Raw genomic sequence first — 17,819 nt, 5'->3', positions numbered from 1 at the left:
CTGAGAATCCCCTTGTGACTCCTTAAGGTGGATCCAACCACATCCGTGGATGCACCTTCTTGCATCAACAAAGATTTTGCAAAATGAAGTATCATTATGCGTTTAAGTTTTTCTGCAGAATGAGCACCTTCACTTATGATACTACTAATACACTTACATACAGGATGTACTTGTATTTAAGCTTTTTTACCTCAATACGTTGGTGCTTTTCTTTTTCTTTTTTAAAGAAATAGAAAATCTGAGTACAATTGGCACCAGTCTCATAAAGATGCACAGAACCTGAGCACATTAGTGTCCAGGAAAGAAATACTCGGCTTCCTTTTGATGCCTTCAGTGCAGTGGTCCCCTGACTACGAATGACCTTCAAACGCAGACAAGTTGAATTTAAGTAAAACTTGGCTAAAACGTGAAAGGAACATTTCTACCTCAGTGACGTCGTGTGACCCACTCTCCTCAGCATCTTTTTACATTCTCCCCCCTCTCCCCTCTCCCTTCTCCCTCCATTTCCTGCTCTAGGTGACGGTCCTCCCCCTCTCTTTGTAAACACACCCATTGGTTTTCAGCGAGAGGGGACTGGGAGCGCAGGAGCAGGGTTGTCACACTGGAGCAGAGCTGCGTCGCTGGAGTGGCACCTCCGAGCATCTCCGCGCACCCATTCCAACAAAGCCAGTGCGTTTTTGATCCGGAGGCTTGGCGTCCATGTAAATGTCCCTTTGGACAAATTCGCAGTGTAGAGGAGGAAAACGGCCTCATCACGATCGCGTGTTCGCCAGCACTTCGGGAAATAACCAAGGAGTTGTCCGCACTCCCCCGAGCGCACGGCTTGCATCGTGGCTCTTTCAGAAGTGGCATGTTCGAAGGATACTGCGGGCGCAATTGAACTCCTGCTTTCACCCAAAGAGGTACATTTGACCATAAATCGAATAAATGCATCTCCTAACAGCTTATCATCTTACCATCCGATTGTTATATCGTAACACTTGCTGCACCGGTTTCCGATGATGGAAAACTCCGAGCTGCAACAGAGGAAGCGCCACAGACTAATGGTCAAAAGCCTGTTGTTGACTTAATTGTGCCAATATGATGCCGTGGGTGTAGTTTACCCTGCGCATTGATTGTACTATTGCTTTATGCTCATGAAATAATGCTTCGTCTCCTCTCGCAGTCCTTTGTGTTCCTCTCAGATCATCACAAGGATTCTCTTGAATGCTCAAGATGTTTGACATGTTTGAAAAGACACATCAGGTGTGACGCGCTTTGCTTGGAAGTTACAATTTGATTTTTGTGTGGCAGTGTAAACGGAGGCTTGCTCAGATGTGTGTGTGTGTGTGTGTGTGTGGACAGCTGGCGTGAGTCTGGACGTTTGATTCTGTTAGAGATTGATGCAGACATGAAAATCAATAGCCGCTGGTCCACCCTCATGTTTTGCATCCTGTTTCATTTTTTTTTTCCTTCTTCCCAGTGGAGATGAATATGCTTGTCCCATAAAACCATGGTGTTTACTTTAAAAGTCTCTCCCTCCCGTCCCTCTTCCTGACTACATGGATGACTGTGAACACCTGGCAATGATTTTAAACAGACTGCAGCCAGCCAGGCCTCAGATAGGGACCAGACGCTACATGTGCATGCCTTTTTTTTTTACTGTGTGAGTGTGGCAGGCATGTAGTGTGCGCTTTCCGGTTTTGTGTCTGTGGATCTGTTTTCTGTGAGGATGACAACTGTCGCTGCCATCCAACCAGCCACTCTCAAACTGCTGGCATCTTTTCATCCTCTCAGGGCACGTTGGTGGGAAAGTACTGAGTCTGTACTGTAAGGAAATAGGCTGCGAAATCCACCAGAGACCAGGGACAAATTATAATACCATGAAAATCAAGAGCAAAAGTTTATTCCTCATTAACTGTTAATTTGACAAAGCTTCATGTGCCCATGTTTAAGAAACAGAGTATTTTAACAAGTTTAAAAGCTACACAAGTTTCTGTGTAGCTTCATTGTAAGTAAAATTATGATGTGAGTGAAGACAAGATTGTAATTACGTAGAACTTTATATTGTTTGCCCTCAATCATACTCTTAACCTTTGAAAAGTCAATACAGTCACCCGTGAAAAAAATAGCAAATAATGTAATTAGTTATTTCCAGGTTTTTCCAAAGTGACAAAGCAGCAAACATAGGCTGGATTGGCCTGAGCCTTTGTAACGTTAGACTTCTGACTGGACGGCATTGGTATTTATTTCTTTGCTTTGTTTGTTTATCATTAGTAATAATAAGAATATTGATTTAGTCAAAATACAAAGTTATACTTGGAAGTAAAAATGTAGTTTGAGAAAGACTGTGTGTGTAAGGTCACTGAAGCCAAAAACTAAACAGTCACACAAAGAGGGCAACAGGAAAGCTGGTGTGTAACTGTTTTTTTGTTGTTGTTTTTTTTTATTTTTATTTTTTTATTATTCTTTGAAAAGGTTGAATCATAAAGTCAATCCTAAAAACATTAGGAAGCTATGGGAGTTGGCTCCAATGTGCTATTGGCCAGATTACAGAGCTGTGAAGGTGAATGATAAATCCAATAGTTTTTCACATTTAGAGCTGAATAAGTCTGTTGGTCCCAAACAATATGTCCCTGATTTTCAGTATACGTGTCTTTCAGATTGTTATTGGGCATTAAACAGCAACGTGTTGCACTCAGGCTGTTTACAGTGCTGCTGTATCCTGTTTAGTAGGCAAAAGCAGATTAAAGTCTTATAGTATATTAATCTGATTTTCTCAGTAAACTCTGTTTACAGGTGTTGATCTAAAGAGGGACACATGGTCACGTATAGGAAACGTTAGGGTCTGGTCTTAGTTGGGGCTTGAGAACTGGAATGCAACATGAATAAATCCATGTAAAAATAGTTCTGACTCTGAAGTCATTCTTTCTTATTAGTGAGGTCTTCAGGACCTGCAGGCCTGCTTGGTAATCCAGGCTTTATCCTTTAATGTGCAGATGGAATAGGTGTCCGGGTCGCTGCTCTTTCCTTTGTTCGGCTTCACTTGCACTCACAGCATGTATGAGCGAGCCAACGGAAAGAAATGCAAAGGGAATTTCGAGGATTCTCACGAGGATAGTAAGTACTTATTTGGACAGCAGACTAAAATGTTTGTGAGAACAACAGTGTGTCGTGCCATTATCATGATGAGATCATGCTGTTGTTGTCTGAGTCATTTCAGAGAGGAAATTAATATTCTTTAGAAGTCACACTACGGACATTGAAATTACAGATTGTTTGGTAAAAGTGCTGCACCTAGGCCATTTATGTCTTATGATGCTTTCAGGTAACTATTCTTTTATTATCATCCTTTATATGAAGACAGAATTATCATAGTATCATTAGAAATTACTATCATGTTTGATCTTAATCATTTTACTCTTTTCATGTTTCGCACAGTGTTTATTTGCTTGTCAGCTACTGCAACTCAGTGCTGGATTACTGAAGGTCGTATTGATTAACATGCTCATTGTTAGTCTATGCAAAGCTTCTCTAGTTTAGTGGCTGATGTATTAAAGCCACTTAATCAAAGCAAATCCTACATCTTATAATCAGAAATCATGAGCTATAGTGTGTCTTTCGTGTGCATGTGTAGGAGATGGCATGTATCAGTGAGGGAGCAGGCTCGAATATTCTCATTATAACTGAGCCAGAGGGCGGAAGAGGACGGGTTGCCAGTTTTGTCAGCGCTGGAATGCAATAAATCCTGTTGAACCGAGGTTACAGTTTGTTTTGCATTTTCATGAAGCTGCGATAATAATATTCTTCCCCTTATAATGGTTGTGAAATATGAATATGAAAACGGTATAAATGTCACCCTCCTAAATTTACTCCTTAAAAGAAAAAACAATTTATTCCTGTTTATTGTTTTGATTTAGTCAAGCATGTTATTTTTGTCATTTTAATAACTTTAAACCTTGCACCCCTTTACTTTAAAATGGCGAAAACAGTAAAACTAAAGTTTAATGCACATTCGGCTCAAATGGTCCTTCATCATCAGAAGGAACATAAATGCTTATAAGATATTTTTGTCCTGTGAGTTCGGGGTCGCCGCAGTGGATCATTTGTCCACATGTTGAGTTTTTATGCGGGATGCCCTTTCGACACAACCATCCCCAATTTCTACTGGGCTTGGGACTGGCGCTGCAAGGCTGGGGATGGGGATTGGCTGTTGGGGGTTCAGTGTCTTGCCCAGGGACACTTTGACATGTGGTCGGGAAGCGCGGGGTGCGAACTCCCGACCCTATGGTCAGTAGGAAGCCACTCTACCAATTGAGCCACTGCCGCCCAAGAATAATAAAAGTTATATTAGTGGAAAAGTTGCCATTGCCCTTTATAAAATGTTCTCTAATAGTTTGCATGTCCTCCTTTTGCTTTTAAAAACCCCTCCAACCTCTTGGGGTAGCCTCTGAGCAGTGTTTGTTTTAACCCATTTCTAAATGAGATCTGAAAATGGTTTTCTTGATGCCATCGTTTGTGTTGCTCTTTGCAAATTGCTTTAAAACAACCACTGGGCATCTACCTACCTCCATATTTGGGTGCAATCCAAATTTAACACACCTGGTGCCACTCATCAAGCATTAAGTCTTTATTAAGGGGGATTCAAACCTTTGCACCGATAACTGTCTTGTATACGCTACTTGACCATTTTTGTTACATCTAAAGATGAAGGAACATTTGTACGAGCTGACTGTCAATGAACAGTTTTTCCATTAGGTGCGGCAAAACTCAAACTCCTCCCAAGAAAGCCAATAAACATATTCCTCAAAATATCAAACAGTTTCATTAGGCCAATACATTTGCTGACAGGCACATTTAACTTGAAAACAAATGGACACAGGTCTTTCGTTATGCAGGCGTAATCTTTACTCATTCAGCCTCCTGCTGTGGCTCCAGTTTTGAAAGCTAAGGCTGGAAACCAATGCGAGCATATTAGGCCAACACACGCTGCAGGATGTTTTATCCCCAATGACAGTCAACATAGGTGTCTTGGTTTTTGAAAGCAAATGCAGAGAGCAACTGGTCTGGGGAAGGAATTCATTACAAAGAACAATACACTCTGGTTGAAGCTAAAGGTGCGAGTGGCACTGCTCAGCAGTGTGCATTGTTCAACTTTCCTTTGTACCTGCAGGTTTTGAGTTTGATCATCTATTTATGAGAAAGTCTTCTGAGGAGCATGATGCAACTTAAGGAAAATGGAAAGTGTCCTTCTCATGGCTGTGTAATACACATACCTCTTATGACACATAGGAATGTCAGAACTCTCCGAGTCTTGAGGTGAAAATAAGTTTTTTGAGGATCAAACACTTGCCACCTGGAGGTTTGTAAAACATTTTCCCACTGATAGAGAATCACTTGCTTCTGCGATCAGCTTGACCGCAGTGAGTTACAGCAGGTTACAGTGGTGACCAGCTTTCCTGCTAAAGTACACAGTGTCAGAACACCTCCTAAAAAATGTACATATAGATTCACAGTGTCTGTGTTGTGCTACGACTCTCGTCAAAGTTATTAAGCTCTGCAGGATGTTAGTTGTTTCAATCATTTTAACTTTTTGTGACATGAATGGGTGGTGGAGAATAATGTTATGCAGCAGAAGTTTTTCTGGGTCTTCTCATCTTTTGCCTTGAAAACAGCATTGGAATTTCAAGGTAACTGATAGAATTCCTGTTTAATGCAGCTGCAGCTTTACACTGTCAATGAGAACTACAAACATGCTAATGCGACCTTAAGCCTGTTTTGATACTAAAAAGGCAGGGTGGAGCGCAGTTGGCCTTAAGGTTTACTCTTCAGATCTTCCATCACTCCTTAAATTATTTACACAGACCTACAGACCTAAAAGCCTGTCTAAGAACTTAAAATATCTGTAAGTCTGGATGAAGAATCTTTCAGCTGTGGATTTACTAGGGCAGACAGGGACTGAGTACCTTAGGAAAAAGAGTGCGGAGGTCGTGACGTGAAGAGTTTGGGTGGAATGAAAGTGAGCTCCGAGCGAGGACGGGACAAGGACAATGCGGATGGGAGCTGATATGTTCTGGGAGGAGAGTGATGGAGTAAAGTTTGTGTCTTTCTGTTCTGTTTGTGCATTTCTTTTAAAGTGACAAACCAGGGACATTCACTTGTAGATTTTAATAAGACTAGAACTGCTCGGAGTTACACGTTGAAAAGCCTCCTGTTGTTTGCAGAGAACACAGACAGTTGTTATCTGCTTGACCTTCCTAACTCCCAGACGAATGCTGTTTTGCAACTCGTAATCACTGAATCTTGCTAAATGTCTTCCTATCTCTTGGGAAGGATCGCAATCTTGACAAAGAAATGCACCTCATTGATCATATTATGGATATTAGTGCTGCACAGTGTAATATTTCAGCATTTACATCAGTGGGTACAGAGTCGTTGCTGCTGAGGATGCAATTTGATGAGGCAAATTAGACTCACTTAGATCCACTTGACAGAAAGCTAAAACTGCTAATTCGGCTTTTTTATGACTAATAGATATAATATGCAGACATGGCTTACAATAAATGCATACAGTAAAGGGCCTTATATATTTAGTGGACGAAGTTGGAACGTGTTGATGGAAATTGCTACATCTGGTGTTTGAGGCAATTATAAGATAAATACAGTAAAACATATTGCAAGGAAGGAAAACACTCGCATTTCCTTTCCATTTGGAACAACAAAAACAAAAATCTGCATACATTTGCAGAGTATCTAGTTAAAATATGTAAGCATTCTTGGAATAATATCACTGCGAATGTTGTACAGAATTAATCTGTGCATGCATTATTATCATGTCAAAGAGGCTTGACAGTGACAACAAGAGTATATGAATGATTGATGTTGTGAAAGGAGACTGGAGGAGTGAATAGGTGGAAATTGAATGATAGGAAATCAATTTTTACGACACTCAAGTGATCATTTTTGCCCATTAAGATGTCTCTTGACAGCCGCAAACACGTTATTGCTAAAAACTCGACTCCTCTACAGGAAACCAATTCACGTGGCGTTAAACTCCAAGGTCTGTTCACAATGGTACTAGCAGAAATAATTGATATGAGTCAACTTCTTCCCCGTTTGTCTTACTGGCACATCTACTGTAAAATCTGTGAAATCTTTAGCGAATGTTGAGAGAGGAAAGAGCTGTTTGTGAGACTGTCTTTAGTTAGTCAACTTGTGGATGGTAGCAACCTTGTCTAAGGAATTTGAATAGGTAAAAAGGTCTATTTCAAAACAAGACTACACACCAAACACTGTGATACTGATACTTTTCCATAGCAATACACCACAGATGTTTTTGTTTATGGACTTTAAAGATGAAGTTCACTGAGGACTGATTTTCCCCTGTTTTTTGTCTTGCAGGATTCAATGAAAATGTCTGTGTGCGTCCATGAGAACCGAAAATCGCGAGCCAGCACCGGCTCCATGAACATCTACCTGTTCCACAAGTCCTCTTATGCTGACAGTGTCCTGATGCACCTCAACTCACTACGGCAACAGAGGCTTTTCACAGATGCGCTGCTTCATGCCGGTAGCCGCTCCTTTCCCTGCCATCGTGCCGTGCTGGCTGCCTGCAGCCGCTACTTTGAGGCCATGTTCAGTGGTGGGCTGAGGGAGAGCCAGGCCCGTGAGGTTGACTTCCGAGACTCCATCCACCCAGAGGTTTTAGAGCTGCTGCTGGATTACGCGTATTCTTCACGTGTGGTCATCAATGAGGAGAATGCAGAGTCGCTACTGGAGGCTGGGGACATGTTGGAGTTTCAAGACATCCGAGATGCGTGCGCCGAATTTCTAGAGAGAAACCTTCATCCATCTAACTGCCTTGGCATGTTGTTGCTGTCTGACGCCCACCATTGTACCAAGCTGTCAGAGCTCTCCTGGGGCATGTGTCTGAGCAACTTCCCTGCTATTTGCAAGACAGAGGACTTCCTCCAACTGCCCAAAGATATGGTGGTGCAGCTTTTGTCACATGAGGAGCTAGAGACAGAAGATGAGAGACTGGTTTATGAAGCTGCCCTAAACTGGATAAACTATGACCTGGAGAGGAGACACTGCCACCTTCCGGAGCTTCTGAGAACAGTCCGCCTGGCTCTGCTGCCCGCCATCTTTCTGATGGAGAATGTCTCCACAGAAGAGCTAATCAACGCCCAGCCCAAGAGCAAGGAGCTAGTGGACGAAGCTATCCGCTGTAAGCTGAAGATCTTGCAGAATGATGGTGTCGTTAACAGCCCATGTGCCCGACCGAGAAAAACTAGCCACGCCCTGTTTCTTCTGGGAGGGCAGACGTTCATGTGTGACAAGCTGTACCTGGTGGACCAGAAGGCCAAAGAGATCATTCCAAAGGCGGATATCCCCAGCCCCAGGAAGGAATTCAGTGCCTGTGCCATTGGCTGTAAGGTGTACATCACTGGTGGGAGAGGCTCAGAGAATGGCGTGTCCAAAGATGTATGGGTCTACGACACTGTCCATGAGGAATGGTCCAAAGCTGCTCCCATGCTCATCGCCCGGTTTGGCCATGGCTCTGCAGAGTTGAAACATTGCCTGTACGTGGTGGGAGGTCACACTGCAGCAACTGGCTGCCTCCCAGCTTCTCCGTCAGTGTCACTCAAACAGGTGGAGCAGTTTGATCCAGTGGCAAACAAGTGGACCATGGTGGCTCCTTTGAGAGAAGGCGTGAGCAATGCAGCAGTGGTCAGCGTCAAGCTCAAGCTGTTTGCCTTTGGAGGAACAAGTGTCACCCATGACAAGCTGCCCAAGGTGCAATGCTACGATCCACAGGAGAATCGATGGACTGTGCCTGCGTCCTGCCCACAACCATGGCGCTACACAGCTGCTGCGGTGCTGGGAAACCAGATCTTTGTCATGGGCGGGGATACAGAGTTCTCAGCGTGCTCGGCTTATAAGTTCAGCAGCGAGAGCTACCAGTGGACTAAAGTGGGCGACGTGACAGCCAAACGGATGAGCTGCCAGGCTGTAGCATCTGGCAACAAACTCTACGTGGTGGGTGGGTACTTTGGCACACAGCGGTGTAAAACTCTGGACTGCTATGACCCCACACTGGATGCTTGGAACAGCATCACTACTGTGCCATACTCACTCATTCCCACTGCTTTTGTCAGCACCTGGAAACACCTGCCTGCCTGAGCCCCAAACCCTCTACTTACATCCTTTCCATGAAGTAAGTTTAACTTGTCATGTATCTATGTCTACATAGGGAAATTCACCCACATGTTTCATAATTTCAAATATATACCAGTATATTTGCTGATATTCCTATTTCACACATTACATTAACCATTTCCTTTAACCTTCAACCTTCAACTTTGCAAATGTACAATCCTGAAGCAGCACATTTTAGAGTTTTAAAGTAATCTTCACAATAGGTGAAATCATTGAAAAAAATATTGACAACCACAACAAGAACATTTTGAATGTAAATTTAAAAATGATGGTATGCAGTGCTGCCTACAGACAATTTGTGATACTCAGTTGGCTTTGGCTTTCACATTTTTAGAATAAGAGAAATGCTGAAAGGCCTCGGTAGAGTCTTCTCGGCAGAGAAGAGGAGAAAGATTTAGAGGGGGGAGGATGAACAGTGGGCGGGATTGATAGGGACTTGTGTGCTTTAGTTAAGTGAGTTATGTAGCAATGGGGATGGGCCGAAGGACAAAAAGGGTAATTGAAAGAGAATAGGATACTTTTATTGCTCCTGTGGGGGAAATCTCTGCAAGAGGAAAAAGGGGGTCTGCCAATTAGACAAGTCACACACCAGCAGGCAACAACACCCTGGCAAGCATAATCCACTCTCAGTTGCCTTCCTTTGATGAGGTTATGGTCTTTACGCAGGGTGAGATGGCGACTCACGCCGTGTCGGAAACCATTCATCAGCAGTTACGAGGAGAGGTGACTGATAGCGGCGGGGGAGTGAGGAGGAAGAGTTGTACGGATAAAGGGAGTCAACCCCCCCCATCAGCAAATCCTCGATAGCTTTGGTCTTGCTCTGCAATTTTACTGTTCAACGTAGGCTCTTGTTGGCCTCAGTCTAACGCTGCTCTGCCGCTGTGATGATAAACAAGCCAGACATATGTGGAGCAGGGGTAGTTAGCTGGCAAACCTGATCTTTCTGCATGGTGAAAGCTGCAGGGTCGCAGTCACATCATATCACACGAACCCGGCGTCCTGTACCGACTCCCCCCACACATACACTTGCCGGCGCTCCTTTCCCGTATTGCTGTATTTGTTGAAATAGCAGGCGTCCTTCAGCTCCGGAGAAAGCACAGAAGATGTGTAGAGAGACTCCCAGGCTGTCCAGCACCGTTTCCTGTTTGATAATGCCAGGAAGCAGCTCAGAGCAGCTTCACTGCTGTGATGCTGTGATGTTCCCCCTCTCTACACTTTTTTTGTATGTATTATTCCATTTCTTTTTTCTGACTCATCTCTGAAAAGGATGACGTTTTGAACTATCTCTAAGCACTGAGCAACATAGTGCTCAGTCAAGGATGGAACCCTACCACTAATTTAATACAGAATATGTTTTTTGTGCGCCTGCCTGTCATGGCAACTGACAGTCCACACGCTGAACGCAGTGAAAAGACAAAATGTGGAGGAATGGAAAAGAAAGCCGACTGTTTAGGAATGAAAGGAGAAGGAAGTGTGTTAGACCTCACAGAAGGAGGTTGTAGCTGTGAGAGAAAAGATGTTCTCACTCAGTTTTTCCCAGGGGAACAATTCCAACTTGTTTCAGACTTTTACTTTTTTTAAAATCACAACAAAACACACGATTGTCGTATGACTTCGTCGCTGCAGCCATAGTTTCAACATGACTGTTGGTAATGTTGATATGGAAATTTAGAAGATATTTACATATAAGAAGCCATCAGAAGGAATGTGAATATGATACTAAATAAAATATGAGCATATATTATTCACTCAGCTGGAGTGATCTAATGAATGTTACTCAAATGCAATTGTTGCTTTGCAACCGGATGTGAACTAAATGAACGAATGCAGCAGTTTTTGTGTGTGTGTGTGTGTTGTTGGGGGAATAATTTCACATTCTGCAAAATGTGCTTATTTACTTCCTTGCTAAGTTAGACATTGTCTATGCTGTGTGTTAAATATGAAGTTACAGGCATCAAGCAGTGAGCCCAGGTTAGAAGTCACTGCTTCTACTGTATAACTGTTAGCTGCAGACATGTCTTTTTTTTACTACCCAAGTAGCCGAAGTGGTTTGACTATGTAGTGGCCTAGATCTGGCAGACCAGAAGAAATAATCCAGCCTGAGTGATGTGTGAATGTACACTGGGCCAGAACGCACCAACTCTTAGCCTCGAGTAACCTGGGATCGTGATCCATAGTCGGCCAAATTTCACCAAAATGTGCCGGTGCTCGGCCCAAACCTGGATTTCCAGTAAATTCACGAGACAATTGCGGCACCTGAAGGTACATCGAGTCTTCGTAAGGGCTCTTCATGGTCGAATTATTTATGCCACAAGCAAATAATTACATCCAAATTAGACATTAGGAAGCTGCCAAGCTTGTGACCATCTGTGCCATATAGATAAGTACATGTTAACTTAAAGCTTTGAAAAAGGAAATGTCAGAGTGAAAATCTGAGAGTTAGTTTCCTCACTGATGTGAAAAGTCTAGTAGGCTGAATAGGAGATAAGAAGCTGGATGAAGGCCAGACTGCACTGAGGAAACATTGCTTTACAACATCTATTAGTCTAGCAGGAGATAAAGAGTGGGCACATTGGCAGTGCTTCTCAAATGTAAGAGAGTAGCTGTTTGTGACGCTCGTTGTCTTTAGACTGTGCAACAGCAGCTTTGTTCACATTGCTTCTGTATTATATCAAAGGATGAATAGAAGGCAGCGTCGTGACAAACGGAGCACAAAAGAGATTTGATAGTAGTCATATTGGATTTCAAGTGTATTTCATTCATCCCCTGAACACCCCCCCCCCCCACTCATAACAGAAAGCATTGGAAAGAAAAAGATTACAGAAATTTGGGGAAGGTTGTGAGGTCACTTGAGATGTTGTTTTTCCTCAATGTGTGTTTTCCGTTTTAAGCTTTTTCATTTGGAATAATTACTTAAAAGGTATTGTCATCGTCATTCATCTTATTATCCGGTTTAACAAGTTGTTCCTTTTCTCCTCTCCAGATTTCCCCATTTTGCATCATCTACTGGAGTCCAACTGTGAAGACGTACACATTCTTGCCCTCCAAAAGAGACGCTGAGCAGCGAGCAGTGTACAGACACCCGCCTTCATTTTGATGTTGCAGAGATGCCGAAGACACGCACAGCTGGACACCTCACTGGAATGTGTTCCAGAGAAGGAAGCTGAGATGTAAAGTACAGTAGCTCATGTGGACAAACCAAACAAACGGCCGCTTTGTTAGACGAGGCACAAACTCCAACCTTGATGGCATATCATGCTTTTGTGCTGCCATGTATATCTGCAAACATATCACACAACCTGCATTTTTTCCATTTACTTATGACAGGCTTGTGAGGATCTGTGTTGATGTTTCCTCTATGATTAAAAAAGAAAAGAAAAATAGACTCTTCACAGTGCAACGTATAGCACAACGGATGTTCTATTTACATGGAAGGAGGGAGAATGTAGTGATTAAAGTGCTGAAGAACAGAAAACAACTGATTTATAAAAGGCACAATGAAGGAGCAAATCCCCCCCCTTCCATCCCCCTAATAAGCTCTTTTGTTTGACCCCCTTCTTTCAAAGACGTGACTAACAGCTCTGTCACAGAACTGAAACTCTGGCTGTTATTCTTATGAAGGCTTTGGCAGTTTGCTGCCACTGCGAGCCATGAAGTGTTGATGACCGACACCAGCTGAGGATGAGGAGATCGGAGGGCATGTGCGCGTGGTCGTAGGGTCACGGCACCTCTGGGTCACGACCTTACGGGTTTGCCGTTTCGCAGCCACGCATTAACGCCCGCTGAGTGCCGCTTAAGTAACTAACTGTACACGGCGGCAGTATTGAGTGTTTGGATTCAGCATTTCCGAAAAAAAAAAAACCTTCAGCTGTACACTTAATGCTGTAAACGACCGTCTGTGCTTCTGTTATCCTGATAAAAGCAGTAGTTCGCTTGCTGAGTCATAGCTAAAGCCTTTTTAGAGCATGTCCGCTCATAGTGATTCAGTGAAAATGGCATGAACTCTTCTCTGTGGTCACAGAAATCTGGCCACCTTAAACTAAACTGAGGAATAATCAGCTTTGTTTTAAATGTACTGCGGTGTAGTCTTAATTTATATGACAGTGATTATTCAGTTATGTTATTATGTTAAATCCTATTTATTTCTAATCTGCCTGCATTCATACGTGAATGTATGTTGGGGTTAAATGTCATGCATGTCAAGGCCAGGTGTCGTGTTTCACTTGATCTCAGCAGGGCTGTATTTTGCACAGTTCAGTCTTAAATAGAAGAAGAAGAAAAGCTCAGATTATTGATAATATGATGCAGTTTTGGCCACGAGATCGCTGCTCAAGGGTTAAAAGAAATGTTAAATGATTCTCTAACGTGGGTCCAAACCTGCCTTACACTGGCCTGTTGTGGCCCAAACCCTACCAACATAACAAGACAGTTCAAACTATAAATAAGATAAGGCTCCTGCAGTGGTGCAGTATGTGAACCATTGCTTATCGGGGACATCGCAGAGCAGCCCTGACACAGTTAAGAATGCTGCAAAGGTCTTTGCAGCTGTCCTTGGGGCAGCTGGAGGACTGTCACATGCGCTAACTTGGCTCTTCAGTGTGTTAACCCACAGTCTCCCTCGCTATAGGGTAGAGAAAAAGTTGAACCCAGTAAGCTGTGCGTCGATAAGGGCAGACACCGCAGTGCTTTTTCATGTAATAAAAGAAATAAATACTACAAGTTCCCGAAGACCAAACACAGAGAATGTCTTACACACTTGCAAATTAAGTACTTGGTAATGCTAATTAGTGGTTTTGTATGTATGTCTGTGTACGTGACCTGAACATTGACATTTTACAGTTGAATATTAATGCACTCATTGAATTTCAATGTAAGACGTTATGTTTCGGTGGAATATGTATTTATATTTTCAAATGTCCTTCCTTGTGCATTCACGAATCAAATTATATCCGTGGGAATCAACGGGCAAACAGCCTTTCCTGCTCACCTCAAGCGACCCAAAAGTTCACCCTTGCATTGGCAGTCCCATGACTTCTACGGAGACCTTTGTGTCTCTATAATTTGACCTCCTCCAGCCACCAAACTGCGAGCCTTTGGCCCCACCAATCAGATAAGACCATTTCTTTCCCAAAGAATACACGTTTCCCTAGCAACAGCAAGTAATGAATGCCACTTCAATTTGCACCTAATTGCTGAGTGGCATTTCCCATTTCTACTCTTGGCCTCCTCTTGTTCTCTATTTTATCTGCATAAATCAGCCGGCTCAGATTGGAGCACAGTATCCTGCTTCACATAATGATGTAAATTGGACAGAAAACACTGTCAGTGTGCATCCGTTTCATCTTTTGTCATGTAAGAGTTTATTTTCTATTTTTATGGCATTATTTTGTACATGTGATTTTTTTCACAATGTGAAATTCATGGCTAATAAACATAAGAGTTTTTTCCTCTTGACTGTAAAGCGTTGCCTTGTTTTTACTGTGGAGCCAATTTGTCTGCACGCATTAGTGCCGATTTGGAAGTGAAAAGTTTCAGCGTGGCATATAGTGCTTTCTTATTACTGCCCGTTTAGAGTGAATACAGCAGCCAGTAAGTATCCTGAGGTATTTAAGGCAGTATATCATGCGTACGGCTTTTGTTCTGTGGAGGAGGGACTGAAATCATCTTATCTATGCCTTTGGCTTCTAAGCTCCCTGCACAAGAACAGGCACAACACAGCCAGATACTTTCCTTTTCTCTGTCAAGTCACCTTGGCAACGGCAACCTTTATCTGCAAACTGTGGGGGCTGGGGGAGAACATGAAATCTTAAAAAGCACCTCTCTCTCTCTTCTCCTCCCTACTCCCCTCCCCTTCTCCTTGGTCTGCCTCCCCTCTCGCTTCCTACGCCCCCTCTCGGTGAAATGCATCGCAAAGCAGCTCGCCAGCGGTGAGGCCCTCCTGCGTTTCACAATCCCTTGTTTGCAACAAGTCCAACATCCCATTAGTGAGCGACCGAAGAGCACACTGGTCCTCACTGCATTCCTTCAGCTCTGAGGAGTCCAGTTCTGTTCACTGTTTACATTCTTCGCCCCCGACACGACTCCTGACCGGTGACACCCGTTTGAGAAACACCAGTTTAACTGGATCCTGACCCTCATGCATTCACAAACAAAATGCACCAATTCCCCGGGGGAAGGGGAGGCTTGGGAAATAAACAAGCATTCTTTGAAGTGTCACAAGCTTTAAGTGCTAAGCTGTTGAGATAATCGTGTCAAGACAAGATCATTTAGTCCCAAGATGATTTTTCTTTAGGTGCTCTCTGAAGGAAGGGGAAGACAAGGTTGTCATTTAAGGTAAAGTTTGGGAGCTCTGTGTGTGGGAGTCACTTCAGTGCCCCCACATGTGATCCAACAGTCCCCCCCATTAATCAAGGCAGGAAGTTGAATTTCCTGTCAGCCAGGAAGTAGGCCCCCCGATCCACCCTCCCAGAGCATACCGCTGATGGCTCAACCCATCAACACTGTGAATCCTTTGGGTGCCGTTAGCTTGTGCAGTGCTTGGCTGCACAGACTCGAGTCTAGCATTTTGTGTGGGCAGCCTGTATGTGTGGCCAAGTGGGATAAAAACAATCTACCTACATGTCACCGTCGCCTGGTAACGCAGGCATTAGTCGCTATTCAGTCATGCAAGTGAGCACACACACACACACACCGTTTACTATAAGATTGTTTTTCATGACAAAAAGAGGATCTGTGTTGTGTTATATATTGTACTCAACACACCAACTCATACAGAAAATGTAAATCTTTAAAAACTGATTGTAAATACAAAGGAAGGATGGTCCGATTGAGTCAAATTGAGTCAGATTGAGTCAAAATAAACTACAGTGCAGGTGTCCGTGTAAATGATGGAGCTCACTGATGTCTTTTTAATAGTCTGTGGACACCAGTGGTGCTATGTGGCAATGAAAAATAATACATCTTTTTTTTTAAACTCCCACATATTTGGGAAGGTTGACAGTTATGCACCTGTAGAGCATATTACCAGGTGAAGAAGGACACAGAGGTGATAGGATGCAGACACAGGTCAGTTCTATACGCGTCATGTAAAATAACTAAACTCACAAACACACATATGCTGCAGAAAAATAATAACTATTGTATAAAACAAACGGGGAAACATGCTGTATGCAGCTCAATCTACCCAGTGATATTCTATACTGTACATACACTTTAGTCAAGAAGCAAACCAAGTGTTTTCTTTCTCTCTTTCCATTCTTTTCTTTCTGCATTAGTCCCCTGCACTTTTCAATGAATTTTATGAAAATAAAATGACAGAGTATGGTGGTTGTTTTTTTTTTCATCCAATTGTATAAAAGTATCCAAACGTATTAATCTGCAGATATTGACATATAAACTAATAAAACAATAAAGAGTTCCTTTCAATATAGTTCTTTTTACTTGATGAACCAACAAATACTGAAGCTCCTATGTAACTTGGGACAAACATATGACACACAAACATATGTCATTTGAATATTTTGTCACAGGATTACATACAAATAAGTGGATACAGATCCTAAACCAGCCCTTTCCCAGAGGATTTCAGTGGATTTCATCAGCTGGGTGGAGGTACAGGTAGGCGGTTTCACAACTGACGAAGCCTGGTGAGCTCTTGTGCTTTCGCTCACCCACAAAACAAAAAAAAAACCAAAAAAAAATCACACCGTCCAGGGTGGAGCAAGTTTAAACCATTCCAGATACTATGATCTGTTTGGGGATGTTTTCAGAATAAGAGCGTTGTCCACTGGGCTGTGCTCACTCTGACCTCTGAGTTACATCAGCAGTCAAACTGAAGACCCATCTGCCTGAGGGAAGGGGACGCTGTCGTGTCAGGAGCCGGTGTATTGCTTTCAGATGTGCTGGGTTTTTCAGCAAAGAGCTTCTTGTGGTTAACTTATTTAATTTAAAATTCCAGGGACATCTACATCTCTTGTTAATTAAACGCCCTGTTAACACCAGGGAAAGACTTTTTTTTTTAACTACATCAAACCACAGTTTCCATATAAATATAAAGAAAAATTTGGATTGTTTAAGTGTTTTACATTTGTTACGATTGTATAGCTTTGAAAAGGGTTTAAATAAAGTGCACTTTCAACAGCCCTGCCACTGATCCTGCTTGTCTGGATCTGTTTCCAGTGTTTTGATGGTAGACTTCTTGCTACTGTTTGTCTCCAATTTGTGTCCTATATAATATTTTTAAACGACTCTTCTTCTAGCTAATTTCTCCACCTCTGTTTATCCTCCACAGCATGCCCCCTTCCCCCTGCATTACCATAAGTGGGTTGATGGAAACTGGAGAGGTGATTAAGTCTGAGGAGGTCTGCTCAGATGCACAATAGCTCTGCTCTTCTTTCGCTCTCATTTTGGTTGCTGTGCTTTTGTCCCCTCAATTGTTTTATTACTTAGGCTTTCTCCCTGGTTAATCCCTCTGACCCCATCTTCAACATTTGTGGCCGTACCAGGGGAAGATCCCCTGCTGATTGGGTTGCTTTTCAGCCACAAGCTAATTTACTGCTTGAACATCACCTGAAGTGATTTCCCATCAGAGGAGGACATTTAGAAAAGCGCTGTAATTAATG

At 42.9% G+C, this 17,819-nt stretch overlaps 1 protein-coding gene across 1 annotated transcript; it reads left to right on the top strand.

Moving 5' to 3' along the window:
- Window positions 1-538: 538 nt before the first annotated feature.
- On the top strand, window positions 539-14,652 carry enc1 (ectodermal-neural cortex 1). Its single transcript, XM_067485198.1, has 3 exons — window positions 539-902; window positions 7,381-9,196; window positions 12,182-14,652. The coding sequence occupies exon 2, from the start codon at window positions 7,387-7,389 to the stop codon at window positions 9,160-9,162; it is 1,776 nt and encodes a 591-aa protein (XP_067341299.1). The 5' UTR covers window positions 539-902; window positions 7,381-7,386; the 3' UTR covers window positions 9,163-9,196; window positions 12,182-14,652.
- Window positions 14,653-17,819: the final 3,167 nt, after the last annotated feature.

Source organism: Channa argus, chromosome 18, assembly GCF_033026475.1.
Source record: "Channa argus isolate prfri chromosome 18, Channa argus male v1.0, whole genome shotgun sequence".
Taxonomy (NCBI): Eukaryota; Metazoa; Chordata; class Actinopteri; order Anabantiformes; family Channidae; genus Channa; species Channa argus.
The sequence above is the reverse complement of the archived record's forward strand: the minus strand, read 5'-3'. Positions and strand labels throughout refer to the sequence as shown.